This window comes from Dunckerocampus dactyliophorus, chromosome 5, assembly GCF_027744805.1.
Source record: "Dunckerocampus dactyliophorus isolate RoL2022-P2 chromosome 5, RoL_Ddac_1.1, whole genome shotgun sequence".
NCBI classification, from domain to species: domain Eukaryota; kingdom Metazoa; phylum Chordata; class Actinopteri; order Syngnathiformes; family Syngnathidae; genus Dunckerocampus; species Dunckerocampus dactyliophorus.
In genome coordinates, this window is record NC_072823.1 from 12,697,131 (window position 1) to 12,719,800 (window position 22,670).

The 22,670-nt window shown below is 40.0% G+C and overlaps 1 protein-coding gene across 2 annotated transcripts; it reads left to right on the forward strand.

Moving 5' to 3' along the window:
- Window positions 1-4,506: 4,506 nt before the first annotated feature.
- cry2 (cryptochrome circadian regulator 2) lies at window positions 4,507-22,519 on the forward strand. 2 transcript variants are annotated; one of them, XM_054776092.1, is made up of 12 exons: window positions 4,507-4,799; window positions 6,210-6,318; window positions 9,821-9,963; window positions 11,276-11,460; window positions 13,136-13,224; window positions 13,641-13,781; window positions 15,425-15,550; window positions 16,687-16,872; window positions 16,995-17,146; window positions 17,303-17,505; window positions 20,946-21,026; window positions 21,135-22,519. In XM_054776092.1, the coding sequence occupies exons 1-12, from the start codon at window positions 4,639-4,641 to the stop codon at window positions 21,707-21,709; spliced, it is 2,151 nt and encodes a 716-aa protein (XP_054632067.1). In that variant the 5' UTR covers window positions 4,507-4,638; the 3' UTR covers window positions 21,710-22,519. The 2 variants fall into 2 exon arrangements, with proteins under 2 accessions (XP_054632067.1, XP_054632068.1); XM_054776093.1 differs by lacking the exon at window positions 20,946-21,026.
- Window positions 22,520-22,670: the final 151 nt, after the last annotated feature.

The window sequence follows — 22,670 nt, forward strand, 5'->3', positions numbered from 1 at the left end:
CCAGCAGCTTCTTAAATATCACGTAACAACCAACATATCATTTAAAACGGGTAAGACTGTTACGCCAAATTATATCCCAACTGTGGATTTTATCCAATAAATTAGGCTGCTAAGCTGTTTTTCAAGCCATGTGGCTCCTATTTTATGGGCACTTTCCAGATGTGTGGGAAACTCACCAAAAGCGACAGTGTTTCATTTTTGTTCATCTTGCTTTGTGTCACTAAAAAAAAAAAAAAAAAAAAAAAATGTACTCTTGATGCACACCTATCATGTTTAACTGCGTGTTTTAGGCTTTTCGAGACTCATTTTTGCGTCACACAGGAGAAAGGGTCGTACACCACTAGAGGGCGATGCAGGACTTCACACGCTGTTGGGAATGCTGACTGGTTGGTTCCCTGATTTGCATCCCTACCAGACGATCAGCGGAAGTGGTACGGCAACGCACTTGGACAAAAGTATGAGTTGCTGCACCTCGCATGCAAGAGAAGTTTTCGTGTGCAGCACTTTGCTTCCTTTTGGCCTGTATGTAGCAAATCAACTATGAACATGTAATACATGGTACAATACCTGACTGGACAACATTGTACTGTTGTATTCTCCTTTGCACGCCACTGTCAATTGTACCTCATTTTCAATTACTTACACCGTCGTCATTTGTAGATAGTGCATACTGTATACCATTTGTCCACTCTTGCTTTAAAATTCTGTATACACACACAGCACTGTGAAGGGCATGTCATTTTGATATATGGTGAATTGACAAGACTGCTGAATCTTATGCAGTTCCTGTGTCCAGCACAAATGCTATACTGTACATGCATAGTTCACTCAAGGGTGGGTGTTTTGAGGCCACCACTACTCAGGTCACCCTTTAACACATTTAGGACCAAGTTTTGTCACGAGATTTAAAGCCAGTTTAAAAGGCGGTCAACAAAAATAAATTTCAATTTTAAAGTTTTTATTAGGGTATATGTACTGGTATTCCAAGAAAGACCTTAACAGAAGCTGCAGTTCGTCCTCTGACCACCACACCTGCAAAACAAATCACGATTCAATACCATATACACTAGGTGAAGTTAGTTTAAGGCCTACCTGCAGAATCTTTTCAGAGGTCAGCAGGGCTTGAGACTTTAGGACTCCTCCTATTAAGTTTGCGGGCACGCTTTGATACTGGCCAAAAGGGAAGTGTGGGCTCCCCAGGGATGTAATGCGTTTGCGCAAACACAGCTCTTCCTCTCTGGTATCTTGAGCGAGAGTCAAAGGAATAGACTGGCTTCAGATCTGACACGTCACTGAAGACTGGATGTGAGCCCTCATCATTGGAACCATAGCTGGCAGCATGCCATTGTTCAACAGAAGGTTGCACAAAACCATCTGAGCCATCACTGCCACCAGCTGGAAATTTGTTGTACCCATTTGAGTAAGCCGGGAAGCCATCATATCCAAAGACATCAGGGCTCCAGTAATGCACATCCCCCACACCACCATTGCCATTTTGAAACTCCTTTCCATCATCCATGTTTTGACTCCCATAACTGCCAGTATCATCATCATATGAAAGAACACTTGGCGCATAAAACTGAGGTGGATCAGAAAAGCCTCTTCTCCAATGTCCCGAGGAAGACCGGTGGGCTACTGGAGCAGCACCAGCATAAGAGCCATAATCTGGAATGAAACTGCATTTAGTACAAGGCAGCAGCAATGACATTTGAAGATTTACAGCATACCCTTTTGTAAAAGATTACAGAATATGCTTCCAATCAGCAAACATGAAACCCACATCCTGCAGACAAAAAGGAAAAACTGCATTTAGTCCAATGTTAATGTGATTCATTGTAGCAGACAAGTTACTCACATGTTGGTTCACGAGATGTTATCAGGATATGCCTGCAAAAGGCACACCATAAAAATCTGAACAAAAGCAGCCCCAGTGAGACTTAAAAATCATACACAAAGCCATTCGTACCATGTGCTCACACTGAGCATTTGCGCTTAAGCCCATTTGCTTGTTCCATCATGGCTATACTGCTGTATTACAGCAATTTGCCCAACTAGTTCTATTGTGGAAGATGGTGGCTATTACTTGCAAGAGAAGCAATTACATTAAATACCTTTATTAGGCACACAAATGTCAAGATCACTTGACTACTGTACCAAAAGCCACAGCTCACAGATGCCACACGTGTCGGGGGGAGTGGGGAATGTACTGGAAAGGGGCACGGCTCAGAGTACTCACACTTGCCAAATGTGCCAGAAGTGGTGAAGTAGTGTGTGAAGTGGGCCAAGCAAGGTTTGACTGGTTTAATCACATCATTGAATAACTTCAATGCAATTGTTCCTCACATTTGATTCCATGACATAATGAATCAGAACATCTTGAAATAAGATTAACCACAAAGTATAATATACTGTAGGGAAGGGGAAATCACAAGTCCAGCACGGTATGCATGGACTAGCATGAGTACACAGCTTATTAAAAAAAAAAATACAATTTAAAAAAAAAAAAAGCGCTTTATCACTTACCGGCTGGGAGACCACCAAGAAACTTCCACGGCAGCCTGTCTGCAATACCTTTGTAGGCCCAGAGAACTTCTTTTAAAGGATTCAAGCACATGTTAATTGATTGTTAACTTAAAACAGCTGTTGGCAATCACCATGGAGGCCCTCCATGATGGTAGGTCTTCACTCTGTTCCTCTGTCTGGTCAGCTGTTTCTAAGCTGTGTTTTAGCTAGTAACAACCTTTATTTGGGCCAAGGATCGTTCCACGCCTTGACAGACAGCCAATCGGAATCTATGGCTCAGTGTCGGTGACATAAAAAACATAACCCTAAGCATAACCTTCAGGATCTTATAAGAAGTTTAAAATGACTGTCTTACTGCACCCAACTTCAGCAGCAAGACAGTCCTTGCTTATGCAGCTCAACAATCCCACCGCGTTCGAAGACAGAAAACCTTTTTGCCTTTGCTATAAAGAGATCATTACAGTGTGAATACCTGACAGAAAATGACATTGAATCCACATTTTTACATAGATTTTAAAGGCTTTTAAAGGCTGTGGACTTGAACTTTTCATCAGCTAATGAACAGCCTATTTCACTTTAATGGCTGTTTGCAATAGAGTTGTCCCTCATTTATCGCGGTTAATTGGTTTCTGCCAATTTCTGCGAAGTAGGCTTCAATATTAATAAATGCAGTATTTTTAATAATTAGAGCATAGGAAATCTTTTTATACCTAAAAATTGTTTTTAACATTATTAGAGCCTTGTACACATGAAATAACACCCCTATGGTCACATTTATACTTGCATTACCTATTGTAATAGACATGATAAGCAATAAGACATAATAACTCACCGTTAGCATTGGGAAAGTTCCATGTTGTTGTAGTATCTCAAACGTAATGTGGGTCAATCGCATGGCATTAAAAAAAAAAAATCGACATCAGTCTATCATCCATTCACAGAGTGGAGGAGAAGGGCCAAAAACGTACCACTTCCACACGGAATGAGAGGAGAACTTTTTTTCACAATGTCATGTCGGACTGCAAGGATGTATGGCTGCAAGCTAAGGTACTGTAATGTAAAGAAATGTCTCATCAATGTAACATTACTGACGGCTTGTGAACAGAATACTACATACAGTATGACTTGTCTTTCAATGTTTTGGACTAATAATAGGCCATAGTCAACCACGAAACAGCAATCATTTATTGATTAATTAATTATTGAAAAAACGCGATAGAGAGAGGGAGCAATGTTCGAACCGCGATGTAGCAAGGGATGACAGTTAATTGCTTACAAATGTTTTGTTTCACTCCCATTTCTTTTTGCATTTTGAAGCTATGCTAAGAACCTCCTTCAGATCCAACAGTGCAAAATGTTAATTCTTGCAATTTTTTAACTGGTCTTAAAATTTTGATCAAGAGTGTACTGGCTCAGTGGACTGGGGAAAGTTTAAGGTGCGGGTGTGGGGCGTCCGGAGGGCTTTTGTTGTACTACGCTGTTGCTTGGTTTTTAACACCGGAGCCAACTTCAGTGATATTCTTCACCTTCTGTTCGCTTAATTACATGCTAAAACTAATTCATTCATTCATTCAAAATATGCAATGCACTTAAGTATATTTAAAGAAAATATGCCAAGGGTCAACAAAAAAATGAACAGTGGGCCGCAAATGGCCACCACTTGACTTTGGGGATACTGTAGGCTACTGCATGTCTTTACACACCAGTTTAGGACCATCAGTTTCACCACTACGTGCTCCGCCACTGAAAAACCTATACCCTTAAAAATGTAATATATTAAAAATAGATGGCAACAAGCGTGTGTAATATACAGTAATATACTGTAGTTTATGGAAATCTTCCGACATTTTAAGGCATAACATTGCTTTTTCAACAGTTCACCGATGCATTCCGACAAACCAATCAATTTTTCACATTTTTGTTGATGATTTACGGCCAGCCAACCAGCGAAGCCGGGAGAGACATTACCCCTCCTACGTCCCCGCCTCCTTCAGTGTCGCTTCTATTTTGACAGCTACAAAACTGTAAAGCAGTAGTTTCCCATTAATTTCCCTTCTTTTGGTATCGTTTCGACCGACCGCCCTGGATTTTACGCTTATGATGAAGTGAAAAGCAATGATGGTGGTTAATTCAGTGTACTGGTTTCGCAAATGTCTTCGTTTACACGATAATCCGGCGTTGCAGGAGGCCCTCAATGGAGCGAATACAGTGCGTTGTGTTTATATCCTGGACCCGTGGTTCGCTGGCGCCGCCAACGTGGGAATCAACCGATGGAGGTTTGCTACGCTCATTTTTTTGTGTGTCTTTTTTTTGTCTTTACATTTGTTGATTGTAATGCCAATATTCCTACAAACTATAAGGAATTAGTATGATTCACTCACTGCGTTCTAGATACGCGGCACCTAGTGTTTAGGACTTGGGCCTCCTTCTAACGTCGGTTAGCTAACGCTAGCTTAGTCAGTACTTCTAAAAGTAATTTGACGTTGTCTGTATTAATCGGCTTTTCATTAGTGCTTCGAATATATTTAATCATTAAATTCCTACTTTCCACTCTGTTACCTGAATTGAAGAATAAAACCCAAAAATGGTTATCGTTAAAACTGTCTTAAGTTACAGATCGCACTGAGCGTTTATAAACGCTCAATTTGTTAAGATGGTAGTTGGTGCTAGTTCTGTTTGAAGCAATACTACCGATTCGGCAGGGTTTTGTAATGATATTTTACTTGACTAGGTCTTGCTGAATAAGTTATACTTCTCACAGGGCCGGGTAGATGGTTGGAACTCAGTGTTACTTGAGTAGCTAATAAAATACTATCATCGGAGGAAGTACTATCATCAGAGGAAATTAAATAAATGATACCACTAGGGGTTGTTGCGTCACGATTGTCCATAGAGAATATACTGTACTGTAAACACATAAAATGGTGGTTTCATAATTTTGGAAGGCGTTGGCACTGATGCTTTCAAAATGTACAATTTGTTGTATTACTTAGATGTAAAATAAAAATGTGTTATGATGTTATAAATATGTTATGTATGTATGTGATTTTAATTACAAAAAAAAATCTTGGAACAATGGACCACTGACACAATTTCAAGCACAGTGTAATTATTGGCATAGTTGCTTTTCTTTGCAGCCTTTGGCAAACATTTATTGCAGCTCTTTTATCAAAATGTTATCTCAGTATAGAAATATATTTGCTATGTAAACTGCGAAAATGTCAGCTGTGCCAGGCAATTTTTTGCAATCAGAATAAATAAAAGACAGCAGTACTGGTAATTCTCGCTGCGGAAATGCTCCAAAGATGTATAAGCAAAACCGAAACCTAGCATTTCACTTCTTTTACCTTTGACAATTCGCAGTTTGATTGAATCGGCGTTGAAGCAAGCACAATAGTAGAGATGGTGATTCCTCCAGATGTTAGGTATATTTGTGTTTAACATTTACATATCCTTAACCTGAGCTACTTGGCTCTCAGTAAACCACAATAATTTTTGGTTTGTTTAAGGTCAAATGCAATAATAAACTCATAAAAAAGTGAATGGTAAGTGTAAAAAGGTATGCACAATACAGTGTAGTTGAAACATCAAAGCATAGTGCATAGGTGCAGACATGACTGTATTCACTTTGTCACCATTCTTTGTAATTTGTCTCTAAAGCACAGTTCTTACTTATATGCCTGCAGGTTTCTGCTGGAGGCGCTGGAGGACTTGGACTGCAGTCTGAAGATGCTCAACTCCCGATTGTTTGTAGTCAGAGGGCAGCCTGCAGAGGTTTTTCCAAGGCTGTTTAAGGTCGGTAGCATTAGAACTCACTGTGGTTGAATGGTTGCTGAATGTTCGCATTACTTGCTGACAGTCTTGAAATGTACACATACAAATTTCTTTCTTAACTAGTTACCTTCAGAAATTCTTATTTAGCAGCATTATACACAAACTATGAGAGCAATTTCCATAATAGAATTAAAAATGGTACAGCCCCACACTGCTTTAATGACGGTATTTTATGTTGCACCAGAAATTAACTGGCTTCCAGCACACAGATCCCTGTCTTTTGTGTTTCTGAATAAAGGCCATTCATAGCCATCTACTGCCTTGTAAGAGCATACAATGATGACTTTAGCAACTGACTGATCATATTGTGGTCAAACTAGCAAATATTGCACTGCACAAAATGTTGCGGTTCAGTTGAACCATGAGCGCCAACGTGTTGGTTCATTTGTTGATGAAATCATTTTAATGAAATGTAGAGACAATAATGGTATATTATGATGAGGAGAACTTTGATTTAGCCGCAATGTTAATTATATTATTAACTATTTTCTACTATTCATTGATATTTATTTTCTACTAATTATTATTTTCATTCCAAGGCAGCAAGAAGGGGTGTGTGAATAACTCTGATGTCAAAAGATGGACCTACTTTTCAGTAGCTTTAGGTTCTGCAGCTAGTTCCCATAATCTTAATTTATTTCTCTCTGTCCTCCTCCTCCCTTCATTTGTTTGCATTTATTGTTACAAGGTTTTGGGTTCATGAATTGGAAAACTCTTTGCCGTAAAAAGGATGACTTCGGCAATTAACAACTGCAGACCACCTTTTCTCTCTATCCATCCATCTTCTATGCTTATCCTCACAAGGGTCGTGGGTATGCTGGAGCCTATCCCAGCTGACTTCAGGCTGGTGGCCAGCCAATCGCAGGGCACATATAGACAAACAGCTATGGACAATTTAAAGTCGGCAATTAACCTAACATGCATGTTTTTGGAATGTGGGAGGAAACCGGAGTACCCTCAGAAAACCTACACACGCACGGGGAGAACAAGCAAACTCCACACAGAAATGCCTAACTGAGATTTGAACCCAGATCTTCCCAAGCTGACTGTGTGGCCAACATGCTAACCAATAGGCTACCGTGCCGCTCGCCCACCTACTACTCAAACTTAAATGCTGTGCAGCTGTTCATTTGACTCATTAGAAAAGAGACCTTAGGAGCTTTTTGCACTGACGTGACAATGAAATATTCCAAATTCTCTTCTATTCTGCATTAGATTACGTATGTATGTAAAAGTGGTCAGAGGTAAACACTCTTCAAGATTTAGAAAATCTATGTCATCTGTTCAACAGATAAAAGAGAGCTTGTATATTAAGCAAGAATGGGAAAGAATTTGCGCTGCAGGCACTGAATGACCTTTTCACCCTCTCCCAGCCTGCCCCATGAGGTCCATGTTGAACAAATGAAATGCAGCTTTATTGAATTTGACAGACTGGGTTTCTTAACATGTCAGAAGATATGTGGTATCACTTTTGGGCCCTTGATGATTTATTTGAACTGTTGTTTTTCTCAGGTGGAATACCATAATTAGACAACCTACATATTCAGTGATTTTTAAAAGCAAGAATTTTATTCACAAGTTTGAATGTTTTTGGCATTTTTTCTATTTTAAACAGGGTCAAAATTCTACATACAGTTCAAAATGGGTGGAGTTCATTTACATTGGTTGGACCAAGATTTTAAGCATAGTGTGGCAGTACGTGTCTACTTGTGGACTCTGGCAAAGTGGCAGCGCATCCACATAAGTTGCACTGACTTGCAATTTGAACTGATGATTACATTAAAGAATACAGGTTCACACCTGTGCAATTCGATGTCCGAAAAGGAGTAGGAAAGGAGTAGGAAACAGCAGAGCTTATTCAATTCTGCCCTTTCTCCGCATCCCAGCAATAACTGAAAAATTCCTGACTGTCTGTTCACTTCCTGTGTTTAACATTTTCCATATTACCATTTTCTAAGAGGAAAGGAAAAGGATAATATGTGTAATAGTAGAATTAATAGTAGATAGCCTATACAGGAATGAAAATAATAAGCAAAGGAGTAAAAACTGACTCATACATTGCACAATGAATAAGTATAGAATGTATGACAGATAATACTTTATTAAATACACGTGATCCTCGGGTTACGTACGACTTCCATTCCTCGACTGTGATGTATATCCAGTTTTGGTGTAAGTTGAATCTTATATTTAGGCCTGTCACACTAATCAATAAATCAATGAATTGCACAATAAATAAAAACAAACTCGATTATTTTGCCAGCCTCGATATATTGACATGTGCACGCATGTTTGATTTCCTTCTCTCTCTCTCTCTACAAAACAAGCTGGATGACAAGAGGTTTCACTCTGTGCATCTGTCTCAACAATTTGGCGCATTGGTTGTATGGCGAAATGAATGGAGTGAGTGAACCCTCCTGTCAGACATTCAGTCTCTTCAGTCGCGACTGCAGTTCTTGATAGCTGTGTGTATCGTGTGCTACACGATCCTTTGTGCCCGTTGTGTACGTATAAAACATGATCTGATGTCAATCTCAGCCCATTTGCGCGTCATTTTGTGACATGAAAACTCTTACTACATTAAAGATGCTAAAACCAATCCATTGTAGTATATTGGACTATAAGCTATTTAAGCTTTGTGTGATAGGTGACAAACCAAATTTGTTTAATATCGAATAATATTTAAAGAACAAAAAAACAATTTGGGGGCCAAAAATGGCTTCTGGGCCACAATTTGGACACGGGTTTCCAGTCTTTCTTTTTAGGAAGGTGCAAGTGCAACAGTAAGAGTTTGAACAACCGGGTGATGGTTATTTTATTAGTAATAAAGTTCCTTACCTGAAGTGCAGAGTTAATAGTTGCAGAATGCAGAGCCATTCTCATCGCTACTGAACAATGACAGAATGTTGCTTTCATCTTCACCGCACCTCAACGCTGGGGCCAGGAGGTGGGGGGGCCCGGCGGGCACTTAGCTGAGATGATCAGCCGGGTCCGAATCACCTCTGCACATCGCAGACACAGATGGGCAGGGCCGCAAGGCTGCTGTCACCGATATTTCCTCTCACCGAATGCCTCGCATTTTTGTCTGCTTTTAGGCAGACTGTCCCTCACTTGACATATGTACGTACATTGTTTATACTGTTACTCGAATTGGTAAATATTGGTTCATTATTTCAGCTCCTTGCCAAACTGTTCCATAATTATACTCCACATGCTGATGTGCTTAACATTTTTTGTGTTGTGGGGCGATACAAGTGTTTTAAATACATTTTGCCCTGAGGTTGCATTTCTCCTGATGGCAGAAAATACCGAACAAAGTGTGTTTTTCCACATAGAGGTAGATATTCAGGTGTCTTCACATTAAACGTACACCTAGAACAAAATATATTACCTGAAGCTGACTTAATCCTGTTGAGAAATTCAATTTAATTGCAATAATATAATTGTTGCTGTCTCTCTCTAGGAATGGAAAATGACAAGGTTGACGTTTGAGTACGACCCGGAGCCGTATGGGAAGGAGAGGGACAATGCCATTATCAAAATGGCCCAAGAGTTTGGCGTGGAGACTGTTGTCAGAAACTCTCATACCCTCTATAACCTGGACAGGTGTGTGATATGCACACACACACACACACACACACATACTCATACAGTACAGTTACACTCTTCTTCTTTTTTTTGTCACTTCATATCCAAGACCAAGAGCACAATTTAGGTGTTGGCTTTGGTACCCACACAACATTCTGAAGAGATACAAGGCTAAAACACCCAAAAGAAATGCATGTCATGCTGCCGTTAGGTCAACTTGCTCTTAAAATGCTTAGACTAGATTACAGAGCGAGAGTGCAGAGTAAGAAAATGACACTTATGCAAGGGTTTTCCCCATGTCTGGTGTGTGACACGGAGAGAACTCAATTCAGCTCTGTATTGCATAATGATTTGGAATATACTACTGGACTTGTGGATGAGGCAGAAGGAAGCTTATCATTGGTGTGTGCTTACTGAGTTGGAGGATTTTACTCTGGCGTTTGTGGACATGTGCTTACTCCATTCGTTCAGAGCTCTCACGGTGAAGTAACCAATAGGAAACCGTGTCTGCTGCAAATCCACCAACCCTGGATCCAGTTCTGGCAGTTATACACACAGGTTGTATAAGATAGAAACTAAAAATACAGAGCGTCACTCTCAGCCCTAGTGGCAAGACAGAAATAAGCCAGGCATGCTGAAATGCAAATAACACCTTATATAAACCACACTTTAGACATTTTTAGAATACGTTTACCAATTTTGATGCATCAGATTGATAAAACTGGGGAATTTTTCATAGTCGTGCAGACTAAAGGACCTTTAAAACAATTATTCTAAATATCCTGAAATTTGAATATATGAAATAAAAGTTCAAAAAAAGAAAAAGAAAATTAATTATATATATACAGTATATATATTTTATAAAATTTATATTCGATATATAAATTAGTATCAGTAACCAGTTGTGTAGATCAACTCAAAACCTTATCTATTTGTGAAGCAGACAACATGCTGTGAGAGCATGCCGATAGTTTAAAAACTTTTTTTTTTATTAGTTTGAGGTGAACTCTCTTCCTGCCTGTTTAGGGGCGCGAGACAAGGAAAAAGACAGACATGAAAATGGGAATATATTGAGGCTGGAAAATTTTCTGAAGAGTGAATAGTGACAAAGAGTTCAGAAAACTTCTAGAGTTCATTTTCATGTATGGTGTGATTAATTCGTTATTTTATTATTCTCCCAGGCAAAGTGCTTCCGAGCCTTTTTTTTTTTTCTGAACGAGAAATCTTGTCACGTTTTAATCTCACGAGATCTTGCGACACCCATACTTCACAGTATGAAATTTTTCCATTGACAAAAAGTATATTTATATTTTTTCCTCTTTCCCTGCAGGATAATAGAGATGAACAACAACAGTCCTCCACTGACCTTTAAGCGTTTTCAGACAATTGTAAGCAGACTGGAGTTGCCCAGGCGACCCCTGCCTCCCATCACCCAACAGCAGATGGACAAATGTCATACTAAAATAGCTGACAACCATGATCAGCTATACAGTATACCTTCTCTGGAAGAATTAGGTACACAGAAATTTTACTTTATTGATTAAATTGAATGTTCTTTTGTACTGTACCAGACATAATTCACAAATCTAAAAAAAATAAATACACTCCTGATGAAAATTCTAAGGCCAGCTGAAAAATTGCAAGAATTTCCATTGTGCAATGTTGGATCTTAAGGAGGTTATAAGTAGAACTTCAAAGTGCAAAAAGAAGAAATAGGAGTGAGACCAAAACATTTTTAGTGGGAATGTTAGTCCCGGTTCACATCGATGCTTGAGACTGATGCCCAGCCCCAAAAACGAGGAGCGGCGGCATTCTTGTTAATCGCCTCAAAAATTGGATTGGTCATGCTTGATGCCAGTGTTGTCAGGAGGCTAGTGAGAATGTTGCTTCAGGTGGTGAAGATTGCTTCATGGACGGCATCCACTGTCTGGAACTGATGTCCATTTTTGTAAACTTCCCTTGCCATCCATTCCCAAATGTTCTCAATTGGATTTAGATCAGGGAACATACAGGATGGTCTAGAAGAGTGATGTTATTCCTCTGGAAGAAGTCCTTTGTCATGCGGGCGTTGTGAACTGCACCCTTATCCTGTTGGAAAAACCCAGTCATTACTACACAGACCAGGGCCTTCATTCATAAGGGATGTCCCCCTGCAACATCTCCACATAGCCAGCTGCCGTATGACGCCCCTGCACAACCTGAAGCGTCATAATTCCACTGAAGGAAAAGCACCCCAGATCATGATGGTGTCTCAGGTGGGCTCTTTTTGTCATGCCAGTTACATTGGAAGCCAGCAGTACCATCAAGGTTAAAAAAAAATTCTCATCAAAGAATAAAACTTTCTTTCATCTTTCAGTGTCTCATGTATGGGCAATTTTGTGGTGTTGGAAGGAGTCAAGGCCTTTTGAAACAGTTTTTGTTCTTAACACCCTTCAGATTCCTTCTGATGGCTATTGGAATGTACTCGGCACCAGTAACAAGCTTCATTTGGACCGAGGATCGTCCCGTGTCTTGACGGACAGCCAATTGGATCATCCGGCTAAGGGCTGATGACATTTTTTTGGGGGTCTACCACTTGACTTTTTGTTTCACAACCCTCAAGATCTTATATGACGTTTAAAACGACTGTCTTAGTGTGTCCAGCAGAAATGCTGTTCTGTGAGAGGCCTTCATTATGCAGCTCAACAATCATTGAAAGCGCATTGAAAGAGAGAAAGCTTTTTTGTTTGTCACCAAGAGTTCTTGACAGTGTGAATACCCGACAGAAAATGACATTGAATCCACATTTTTGCTACGATTTTGGCTTGTAAAAACTTGTCTTCAACTTTGGATCAGTTGAACAGTCTACTTAACTTAAATTGCTCACACATTTATTTTGTCTCACTCCTTTTTCATCTTTTTGCATTTTGAAGCTCTACATAGAACCTCCTTAAGATCTAACAGTGCAAAATGTAAATTATTGCAATTTTTCAACTGGTCTTCAAATTTTGATCAGGAGTGTATGTCTTAAAAATTTGATATACCCCCCAACCCTAGTGCTAAGTCATTCTTTGGGATGTTGGTTTTAAGTCATGTTAATATGCAAGTTCACATCAAAATAGTTTGATATCTTTGAGTGGTTGAGTGGAGGCGGCTACAAGGACAGATAAATGCACTGTGTTGGAACTGATGTGTGAAACTATATGTCCAGGTTTCAGGACTGAGGGTTTGCCTCAAGCAGTGTGGCGTGGAGGAGAGTCTGAGGCATTGGACAGACTAAACAAACACCTGGATAAAAAGGTAGCTTAGATACAGTCAATTACAAGCATATTGCTGTAATATATTATCAGGGTGGCAATTTGACTTCATTTCCTTGATGGGGAAACATTATTAAACAGTTATTAAATTAATAATCTATTTAGGTTTTTTTAAACATTATTTTTAATGGGGTGGGAGAACACTCTCTGAATGTTCTGAACTTCTTTGTCGATGCCATACTGGAAGTCTGCGTGGTTGTGGCTCAACTTTCCCTATTTATTTTTTGAAATGACATGTATAAACACCTCTGCTGGTTGCAGCCAATTAGTCCACTCAATTTTGCCTCAGTGGCTTTCAGACATGATTAATCAACAATCAATTCCATGCAATCAACCACATTTGTAATACCCATCTACTGGCTAATGTGTGTGTGTGTGTGCACGTTTCTGTTTGTGTAGGTGTGGGTGGCTAATCTTGAGCACCCTCGGGGCAACATGTGTTCTTTGTATGCCAGTCCAACCGGCCTGAGCCCATATTTGCGTTTTGGCTGCCTGTCCTGTAGGGTCCTCTACTACAACCTCAGGGAACTCTACATGAAGGTACCACCGATATACACTCATTAACAAAATCTTAATAACGAAATTGCAAGCATTCATATTTTGGGCTGGTGGATTGTAACCAGATTGTAAGTACATTTGTAAGTCAGTAATTGTACGTACCAAGTCCCAAACATCTACCTCCTACTATAAACATAGAATATATATATATTTATAAATATGAGAATTTATGGACATTGTACATGTACTGTATATCAGGGGTGCACACACTTTCAGCATTCACTTTCAACATGCAAGCTACAAGTCAACATGAGCTATCTCTTACTATAAAACATGTAACATATATAAACTCTAACCAGTAAACTTTGAAACTACTATACTAATACTAATAATTAGTATTTCACATTCAGTTCTGAAGTTTACAGGTAATCAAAGTAGTTGATAGCATTCCATAATTCACAATTCAATTCAATATGGCAATAAAGATAATTACACATAAATCCTCAATAGTTGTGTATATAACCTGAGTACGGTAATATGTCAGTCAGAATAGCTAACTACTGTAGCATTCATTAGACACACAGTTCATGTATAAGTCCAGTTAGCGTTTGCTGTCAAACATTACAAATAGACAGTAAAAGAAATGAGATGATAATGTAAAAGACAATTCAGCTGAAGTCATTGCAGTAGTTTAGAAGGGTTTCAGCAATGGACACGAAAAGTAAAGCAACAATTCACTGTTTTTCGACATAAAACGATGCTACAAGTGAACGGATAGCTTTTGTGATAGATATAGGCGTCCTACTGCTGAGTTAGTTTATCCGTAATCAGAATAATAAAGATGAAATTTGCATCTCCATGTGTAGCTTGAGTCGTCTGTTGACCACTGAATCTTTTCCGCGGGTGGAGCCACAGCCAATCAGGAGGGGAGCTTAATGTCAGCTGACTGATGTCATATGACATCTACAAAGTGACTTTTATGCAATCGACCCACACTGCCTTTGCTATCGACTGGTAGCTCGTGATTTACGCAATGGGTACCAGTTTTAGCCCTTCTCGCACAGATGGTTATTGTGCTGCAGGCAGCATCAGTCAGGGCTTAATTTGGGTCGGTTGAGGATCGGCGTCGTTGTGTACAGCCTGTCGTATCCTCTGGCTTATAAATGTAAGAACCCCTTGCTTTAGCAATTCGCAGCTGTGAGAATATCTCTAGCATCTGAAGGAACAGAGTAGAGCACAAGGTGACTTTATATGCAGATGACTTACTAGGCTTCATTTCACATCCGGACACCTCCCTACCTGCTCTGCTTTTCCTACTTAAGGATTTCGGTCAGTGTTCAGGATATAAATTAAATCTGAATAAATCTGAAATTTTACCCGTCAACGAGGGGGCACCGGCATCAGTGTACACAGCGTTTTCGTTTAAGATTGTGTAAATGTAAATGGTAAATAATAATAAATAGATGACTATCTATCTATTGAATCTATTGCTCCTCTTTTTACATATTGATGCTCTCCTTACAGTCTGGCTACATTCAAGCAGTGCAAAATATTAATTTGCTAAATACAAATTTTCCTCTGGGTTTAAGATTTTGTTTGGACGTGTACCTGGTGTTTGTTCATTGTGCTTTCTGGAACATTCAATTCACAATTGCTGTTGCTCATCTCTTGTGTTTTGCTATTAGCTCCGGAAGCGTTGCAGTCCTCCTTTGTCCCTGTTTGGGCAACTCTTATGGAGGGAATTCTTCTACACTGCTGCCACTAATAATCCAAACTTTGACCGCATGGAAGGAAACCCCATTTGTGTTCAGGTGGGCATAGTGGAATGTTATGAGCCTGTCATTAGCAATGTGAATATGTGGATCAACAGTGTGATATAATGAGGCATAGAGCACCAAGTCAGAGGCTGAGGCAGGAGAGGAACAAAAAAATAGAGATGAGTAATTTGAGTTTGCGGGTGTCGCAATGATTGACAGCAAGCAGCAAAATACAATAAAACATTAGAATATATATATATATATATATATATATATATATTTCAAAATCATTAATAAACACATACCTGGTGTGACACCTTGAGGCTCGTATTACACACTACAATGACATTAGCATCGCAGCTAGTGTTACCAACCCTTAAAAAACACAATCTCCTCGTATTTAATAAATTAAAGTATGCGTCCTGTATTACGTTGACAAGGGACGCACTTTGTTTCTTATTACCGTGAGAATTAAAAACAGTCTGTAAAAGGTAGAGTCCTTTGACGACAGCTTTAAGCCTATCAATGCCAGCACGTGTGAACGATCTCCTTTCAGTCTCATTGCCGATAGACTTTTCTGGCATCTTTGTTTACACACTTGCCTGGCTGTCACTCTCACATTGGCGGAAGTTACTAGTTTTCCGCCTAGCTTCTGGTCTTAGGACTCCAAATGTGACTTCTTTTTTTTTAACCATAATTACATTTTGCCTTTAAAAGATAAAAGCAATGCGGTTAGTCCAGAGCTCATTTTTGTTCGGGGGAAGCTACAAGTGGGTATCACGTTTATGAGATATGTGCTAACTTGTTTTTTAAAGTGTCATTTAACAACTTTGCTCTCTTGTTATCATTATAATAATGTCTTGGCTTCAAAACACTAGTTGGAAAAAAAGGATTTCTGTGCTCTAACTCTGAAAATATTTCATTAATTATTATTTAATCCTACTTCACGGAAATTCACCTATCGTCAGGGCTGGAACCAATTAACTGCGATAAATGAGGGACGACGGTATTGAGGAAATAGACTGCAATTAGATTATTTTCCAATATCGTTCAGCCCCATATGCCATAAGCATATGTCTTTGTGCTAATTATGTCAGTTGTTTAACAGCAACGTGCAAAGATGTTAGGTCCATTGCTAAAAAATTAAGCCGGACAAGGGTTAAAATTATAACAAATACATTTTTCGCTAGATTCCATGGGACCAGAATCCAGAAGCACTCGCCAAATGGGCTGAGGGCCGGACTGGTTTCCCCTGGATCGACGCCATCATGACACAACTCAGACAGGAGGGCTGGATCCACCACTTGGCCCGGCACGCTGTGGCTTGTTTCCTCACCAGGGGGGACCTGTGGATCAGCTGGGAAAGTGGCATGAAGGTAGGACAAAAAAATTTAATGAAATACATGTGTCTACCAGTTACTGTACAATGAGTTCACTGTGGCATACGCGACAAGTCCACATGGAGAGACTCTTATGGCATGGCCTTCTCTTCCTTCAGGTGTTTGAGGAGCTGCTACTAGATGCAGACTGGAGTGTAAATGCTGGCAGCTGGATGTGGCTGTCATGTAGTGCCTTCTTCCAACAGTTCTTCCACTGCTACTGTCCTGTTGGCTTTGGAAAAAGAACTGACCCTACAGGAGATTACATCAGGTGGGGGAATGGAGTGGTAGTCATCAACATTGACCATTTTTTCCATATTTAATTCCTGCATGTTACTTGGATGCTTGTTTCACAATAAAGGCTACAATAAAGGCTGTGGTTTAAAAATGACAACAGCAGCATTTAAGTTAAACGATCATCCTGCAGGCGTTACGTTCCCATCTTGAAGGACTACCCGAACCGGTACATCTATGAGCCATGGAACGCCCCTGAGTCAGTCCAGAAGGCGGCAAACTGTGTGGTGGGAGTGGATTATCCAAAACCAATGATCAACCATGCCGAGGGCAGCAGACTCAACATTGAGAGGATGAAACAAGTTTACCAGCAACTCTCACATTACAGAGGACTCAGTAAGTCAGCTAACAAGACACACAGCTATCTTTTTTTTTTATCAAAAATATTTTTATTAAATGTTAACAAAGTCAAAAACAAGTGTACACAATGTTTGATTGGACGTTTGGGCAGAGAGCAAGAAAAATCCAAAATAACTTAAAAACAAACAAAAAAACACCCAAACAAAACAAAAAACCCACAAAGTAAGCCACACACAGTCTGGGAGGATTGTGCTTTTTTTGTAACTGTAATGCCCAAATAAGTACATTTATTTTCCACAATCTTAAATGGAAACGCTGTGTACACTGATGCCGGCGCCCCCTCGTTGACGGGTAAAGTTTCAGATTTATTCAGATTTAATTTATACCCTGAACACTGACCGAAATCCTGAAGTAGGAAAAGCAGGTGTCCGGATGTGAAATGAAGCCTAGTAAGTCATCTGCATATAAAGTCACCTTGTGCTCTACTCTGTTCCTTCAGATGCTAGAGATATTCTCACAGCTGTGAATTGCTAAAGCAAGGGGTTCTATGGCCAAGTGAAACAATAAGGGGCTTAAGGGACACCCTTGTCTAGTTCTGCGGTGAAGATTAAATGGTTGTGACACCTGAGAATTAGTAAAGACTGAAGCAGTGGGACATATTTAAGTAAGTTTATCCACGTGATGAAATTGGACCAAAGCGAAATTTATATACAACCGCAAATAAGTATGGCCACTCTATGCGAGTTTTTGCTTCGTTGACTGCCACAGCCGCAAACCGCTTGGACTGCCGATACCTGTCAGCTTGATAGCATATCTGGTTCCCGGAACGTGTTCTCGTCATGACGTCACAGCTAAGATGGCCGTGTTTCAGAAAGCTTGCTGGGGAGGGGTATGTCAAAATCGTGTGAAAATCACAACTTCATTGCGATTGTATTTTATAGTTGTGTATTTATGACAGCTGTATAACAAAAATGTTTTCAGTGAGTACTTTAATTTTGTTATTGTTTTTTGTTTTATTGTTGTTTTTCAAACATTTTTTTGGTGTCATGAGCACTTCAATATGGAGTGCTTGAATTATTATTTTTTTAAACGTGCACTATATACTAAATCAATGTATACCAACTAATTACCAGTTAGTACTTCAAAGCACACATCTTATTTCCAGTTCTGGTGTGGAATGACTTTTAAAACAAAAATTAGATGCGCTAGTTTGAATTTTGCCAAATTTACACAGGGGGAAAGTGATATGTACACGTTCAAATACAGTTGTGTGAAAAAGTGTTTGCTCCCTTCCTGTTTTTTTTTTTTTTTTTATTTTTAACATTTTTGTTTTCATTTTTTTTTTACATGTTTGTTTTAAATGTTTCAGATCATCAAATTTAAATACAACTGAACACAAAATGGAGTTAAAAAAAAAAAATCCAAGCCTACATGACCCCGTGTGAAAAAGCGATTGCCCCTATCCCAGCAAACACGCCGCCGCCGCCGTGGTAAAACTTAACTGTGGTTTTATCACACCTGAGTTCAGTTCCTCCAGCCACACCCAAGACTGATTACTGCCACACCAGTTCTCAATGGAAAAAAATCACTTAAGACCTGTCTGACACAGCGAAGTAGACCAAAAGATCCTCAAAAGCTAGACATCATTTTGAGATCTACAGAAATTCAGGAACAAATGAGAAAGAAAGCAGAGATCTATCAGTCTGGAAAAGGATATAAAGCCATTTCTAAAGCTTTGGGACTCCAGCAAACCACAGTGAGAGCGATTATCCACAAATGGTGGTGATCCTACCCAGGTGTGGTTGGCCAACCAAAATTACTCCAAGAGCGCAGCGACGACTCATCCAAAAGATCACAAAAGACCCCACAACAACATCCAAAGAACTGCAGGCCTCACTTGCCTCAGTTAAGGTCAGTGTTCATGACTCCACCATAAAAAACGGCCTGCATGGCAGAGTTCCAAGATGAAAACCACTGCTGAACAAAAAGAACATTAAGGCTCGTCTTAATTTTGCCATAAAATGATGATCCCCAAGACCTTTGGGAAAATACTCTGTGGTACTTTAAGAAAATTCTCTGGTGTGTGTCCCATTACATCTGGCGTAAAAGTAATGCCACATACCAACAGTAAAAACCAGCAAGACCAACTCTGAATGGCTGAAGAAAAACAAAATGAAGACTTTGGAGTGGCCTAGTCAAAGTCCTGACCTGAATCCTATTGAGATGCTGTGGCATGACCTTAAAAAGGCGCTTCATCCTGGAAAACCCGCCAATGTGGCTGAATTACAACAATTCTGCAAAGATGAGTGGGCCAAAATTCCTCCACAGCGCTGTAAGACACTCATTGCTAGTCATCGCAAACGCTTGATTGCAGTTGTTGCGGCTAAGGGTGGCCCAACCAGTGATTAGGTTTAGGGGCAATCTCTTTTTCAGGGCCATGTAGGTTTGGATTTTTTTCTCCTTTTAATAATACAAGTTTCATTTAAAAACTGCATTGTGTGTTCAGTTGTGTTTGTCCATTCATTTGCCGCTTATCCTAATTAGAGCCGCGGGGGTATGCTGGAGCCTATCCCAGATCACTTCGGGGGAGAGGCGGGGTACACCCTGGACTGGTCGCCAGCCAATCGCAGGGCACATATAGACAAACAACCATTCACACTCACATTCATACCTATGGACAATTTAGAGTCTCCAATTAACCTAACATGCATGTTTTTGGAATGCGGGAGGAAATCACAGTACCCGGAGAAAACCCACACACGGGGAGAACATGGAAACTCCACACAGAGATGCCCAAGCGGAGATTTGAACCCAGGTCTTCCCATTCTCCTGACTCTGTGGCCAACATGCTAACCACTCGACTGTACTACAGATTAAGTCCCAAAGATTCCTTTACCTGAGGCACATTATCAAAACTGTCCTCAAAATGTACCGAATATAATACGGCATAATTTGACGCTGCGAATGGCGTCTTGGAAATATGAACAGGCTTACTCTGTCTGCTCGAGTGTTCCAGCAAAAGCCTGCCAAAGAACGAGTGGGCATAATATCATAATATACTGTAACAACAACAGAAAATCAACAAAAAATGCACCACAATTATATGAATGTATTCCATGGGTAGCTCCGAGAGGAAGTGACCTCACTTCCTCCTTATTCTCCAGTCTTCTACTGGAGACTGGTTTCAGTGGCTCACAATGTAGAAAAGGGTAAATATGTCAACATTCAGGCACGCATGCAACACAAGAAATAAACTTTTCAATGTTATTTTTCACCGTGGCGAAAATAACAAGATTAAGGTGTTTTGGTGTCATGAGCACTTCAAGATCTATTTTCATAAGTTTGCAGTCCCATGTAAACCTTCTAAGCCAGGAGGAAGACCACCATCTCTTGGCAGAGAGCTTTGTTTACCTGTGCTTTTGTTTGCAATATTAAGTAAAATATAGAAACCAGTAGTGAGTTTCTGTGTCTGTCAGGTCTGCTCGCATCAGTACCAACAATCCAAGAGGAGGCCGAGCCACCAATGACTGATGAGTCTCAGACCAGCAGTGGCCCTGGTGGGAGGAAACACTATTCTTGCTCATTGAGAAAAACTACAATGCAATCTTTATGGGTTTCATTAAACAAACACTGTGTGCTTATAATTTTTACTTTTGTATTTCTAGACTCGCCATCCAGAGTTATTGATGATGATGCAGCTCGCTGCTCTACAGCCCCTGATTCATCCACTGTCTGTGCACCTTCCAACACCGTTCCAGACCAAGAACTGGAAGGAGTGGAAGGAGATGGAATGAGTTGCCAATCACAGGCACACGTTAATTCATTAGATTCTCACACGCATCCTTTTGCAGCCATAACATCAACATGTGCAGGCTATTCAGCTGCGGTAGGGTCCCCTCCTTCACCAGGTTTGACACAGGCCCAGAGCCCCCCCATGTCAAGGTCCAAAACAACCTCACCTTCCTCATCATGTTCCATAATACCCCCGTCCCCAAGTCCAGCTCTAGTCCAAACTCATACCTCTTCTTTGGGGTCAAGAAGAAAAAGCTTTACTCGTAAAGTGCACCGTGGCCAGAGACAACGAGGGCGACAGAACTGCCCTAGAGGGCCCAGAGAGGGAGAAAAAAGAGCTGATGAGGGAGAGACAGAGATAGCAGGAGGGGATGAGAAGATGGAAGAAGGTCTAGAGATGGACGAGGAGAGAATGGAGGAGGAGACTTATGCAGGACATGCGCAGTAATATACAGTACAAGAGTACCTTCATTGCTGGAGGAAACAAAGCATGATATTACATTTTGGAGAAATGTCCCATTCTATTCATTATTCTTTTATATATTAACAAATGATGTAATGCTGCTAATGAGTTTTTATGGGTGTCTCGCTTGAGTGAGCAAACGTTAGTGGTCAGTGTTGTATCGTTTTCCCAGGAAGAGTTCCAAATGTTCATCCTGGAAAATTTCTCATTCAGACACTCACCGGACGCATGGAACAAGTGCACAATCTAATGATATCTACCGGTAATATAAGAGCCATAATGTAAATGTAAATGTTTACTTGGTTGCTCACCTGTGACTCTGAACAGGATAAGAACAAGAACCGGATCCAAATGTCTTACTTTACAAATATGGTAGTTAATTGTTTCAGTTGTAGTTTACTGTGGCATAGAACTGCATGTTCATACTGAGAGTTACTTATTTAGCCTCTCGTGTAGAAAAGAAGGTAACCAAAATTCTATAAATTACCTATACATGCATACAGCTCTCAGTATGATGGAGTGCAGTTGTACACCACTGCAAGCTTCAGCCATTAATTCATAGCCTGATTGTGCAGCTGTACCTAATGAAGTGTCTGGTGAGTTTGTATAGCTGAAAGTGGAAGCAGTAAAACCGTTTTAGTTGCTTGGATATAAATCATCCATTGTCATGTCATGTCATACCCCAAAACAAGTTTGGATGACTGTAAATGAGTTAAGTAAATCATAATTCAGGGATGGATATTCACACAAATCCCCAGCATTGCCTTGTTTAACAATACAATACAGTACAACCTTTGTGAAGCCCCTCCCTTCGCCCTCTTGCTTTTATGAACATCTCCATAGAAAACCAGACACCACAGTATGACCTGAATTATCAGTTCAGTAATGTTTATTACATTAAGGGGTGACAATTTTAAATAACTGACAATTTAAAACTGTATTTTTA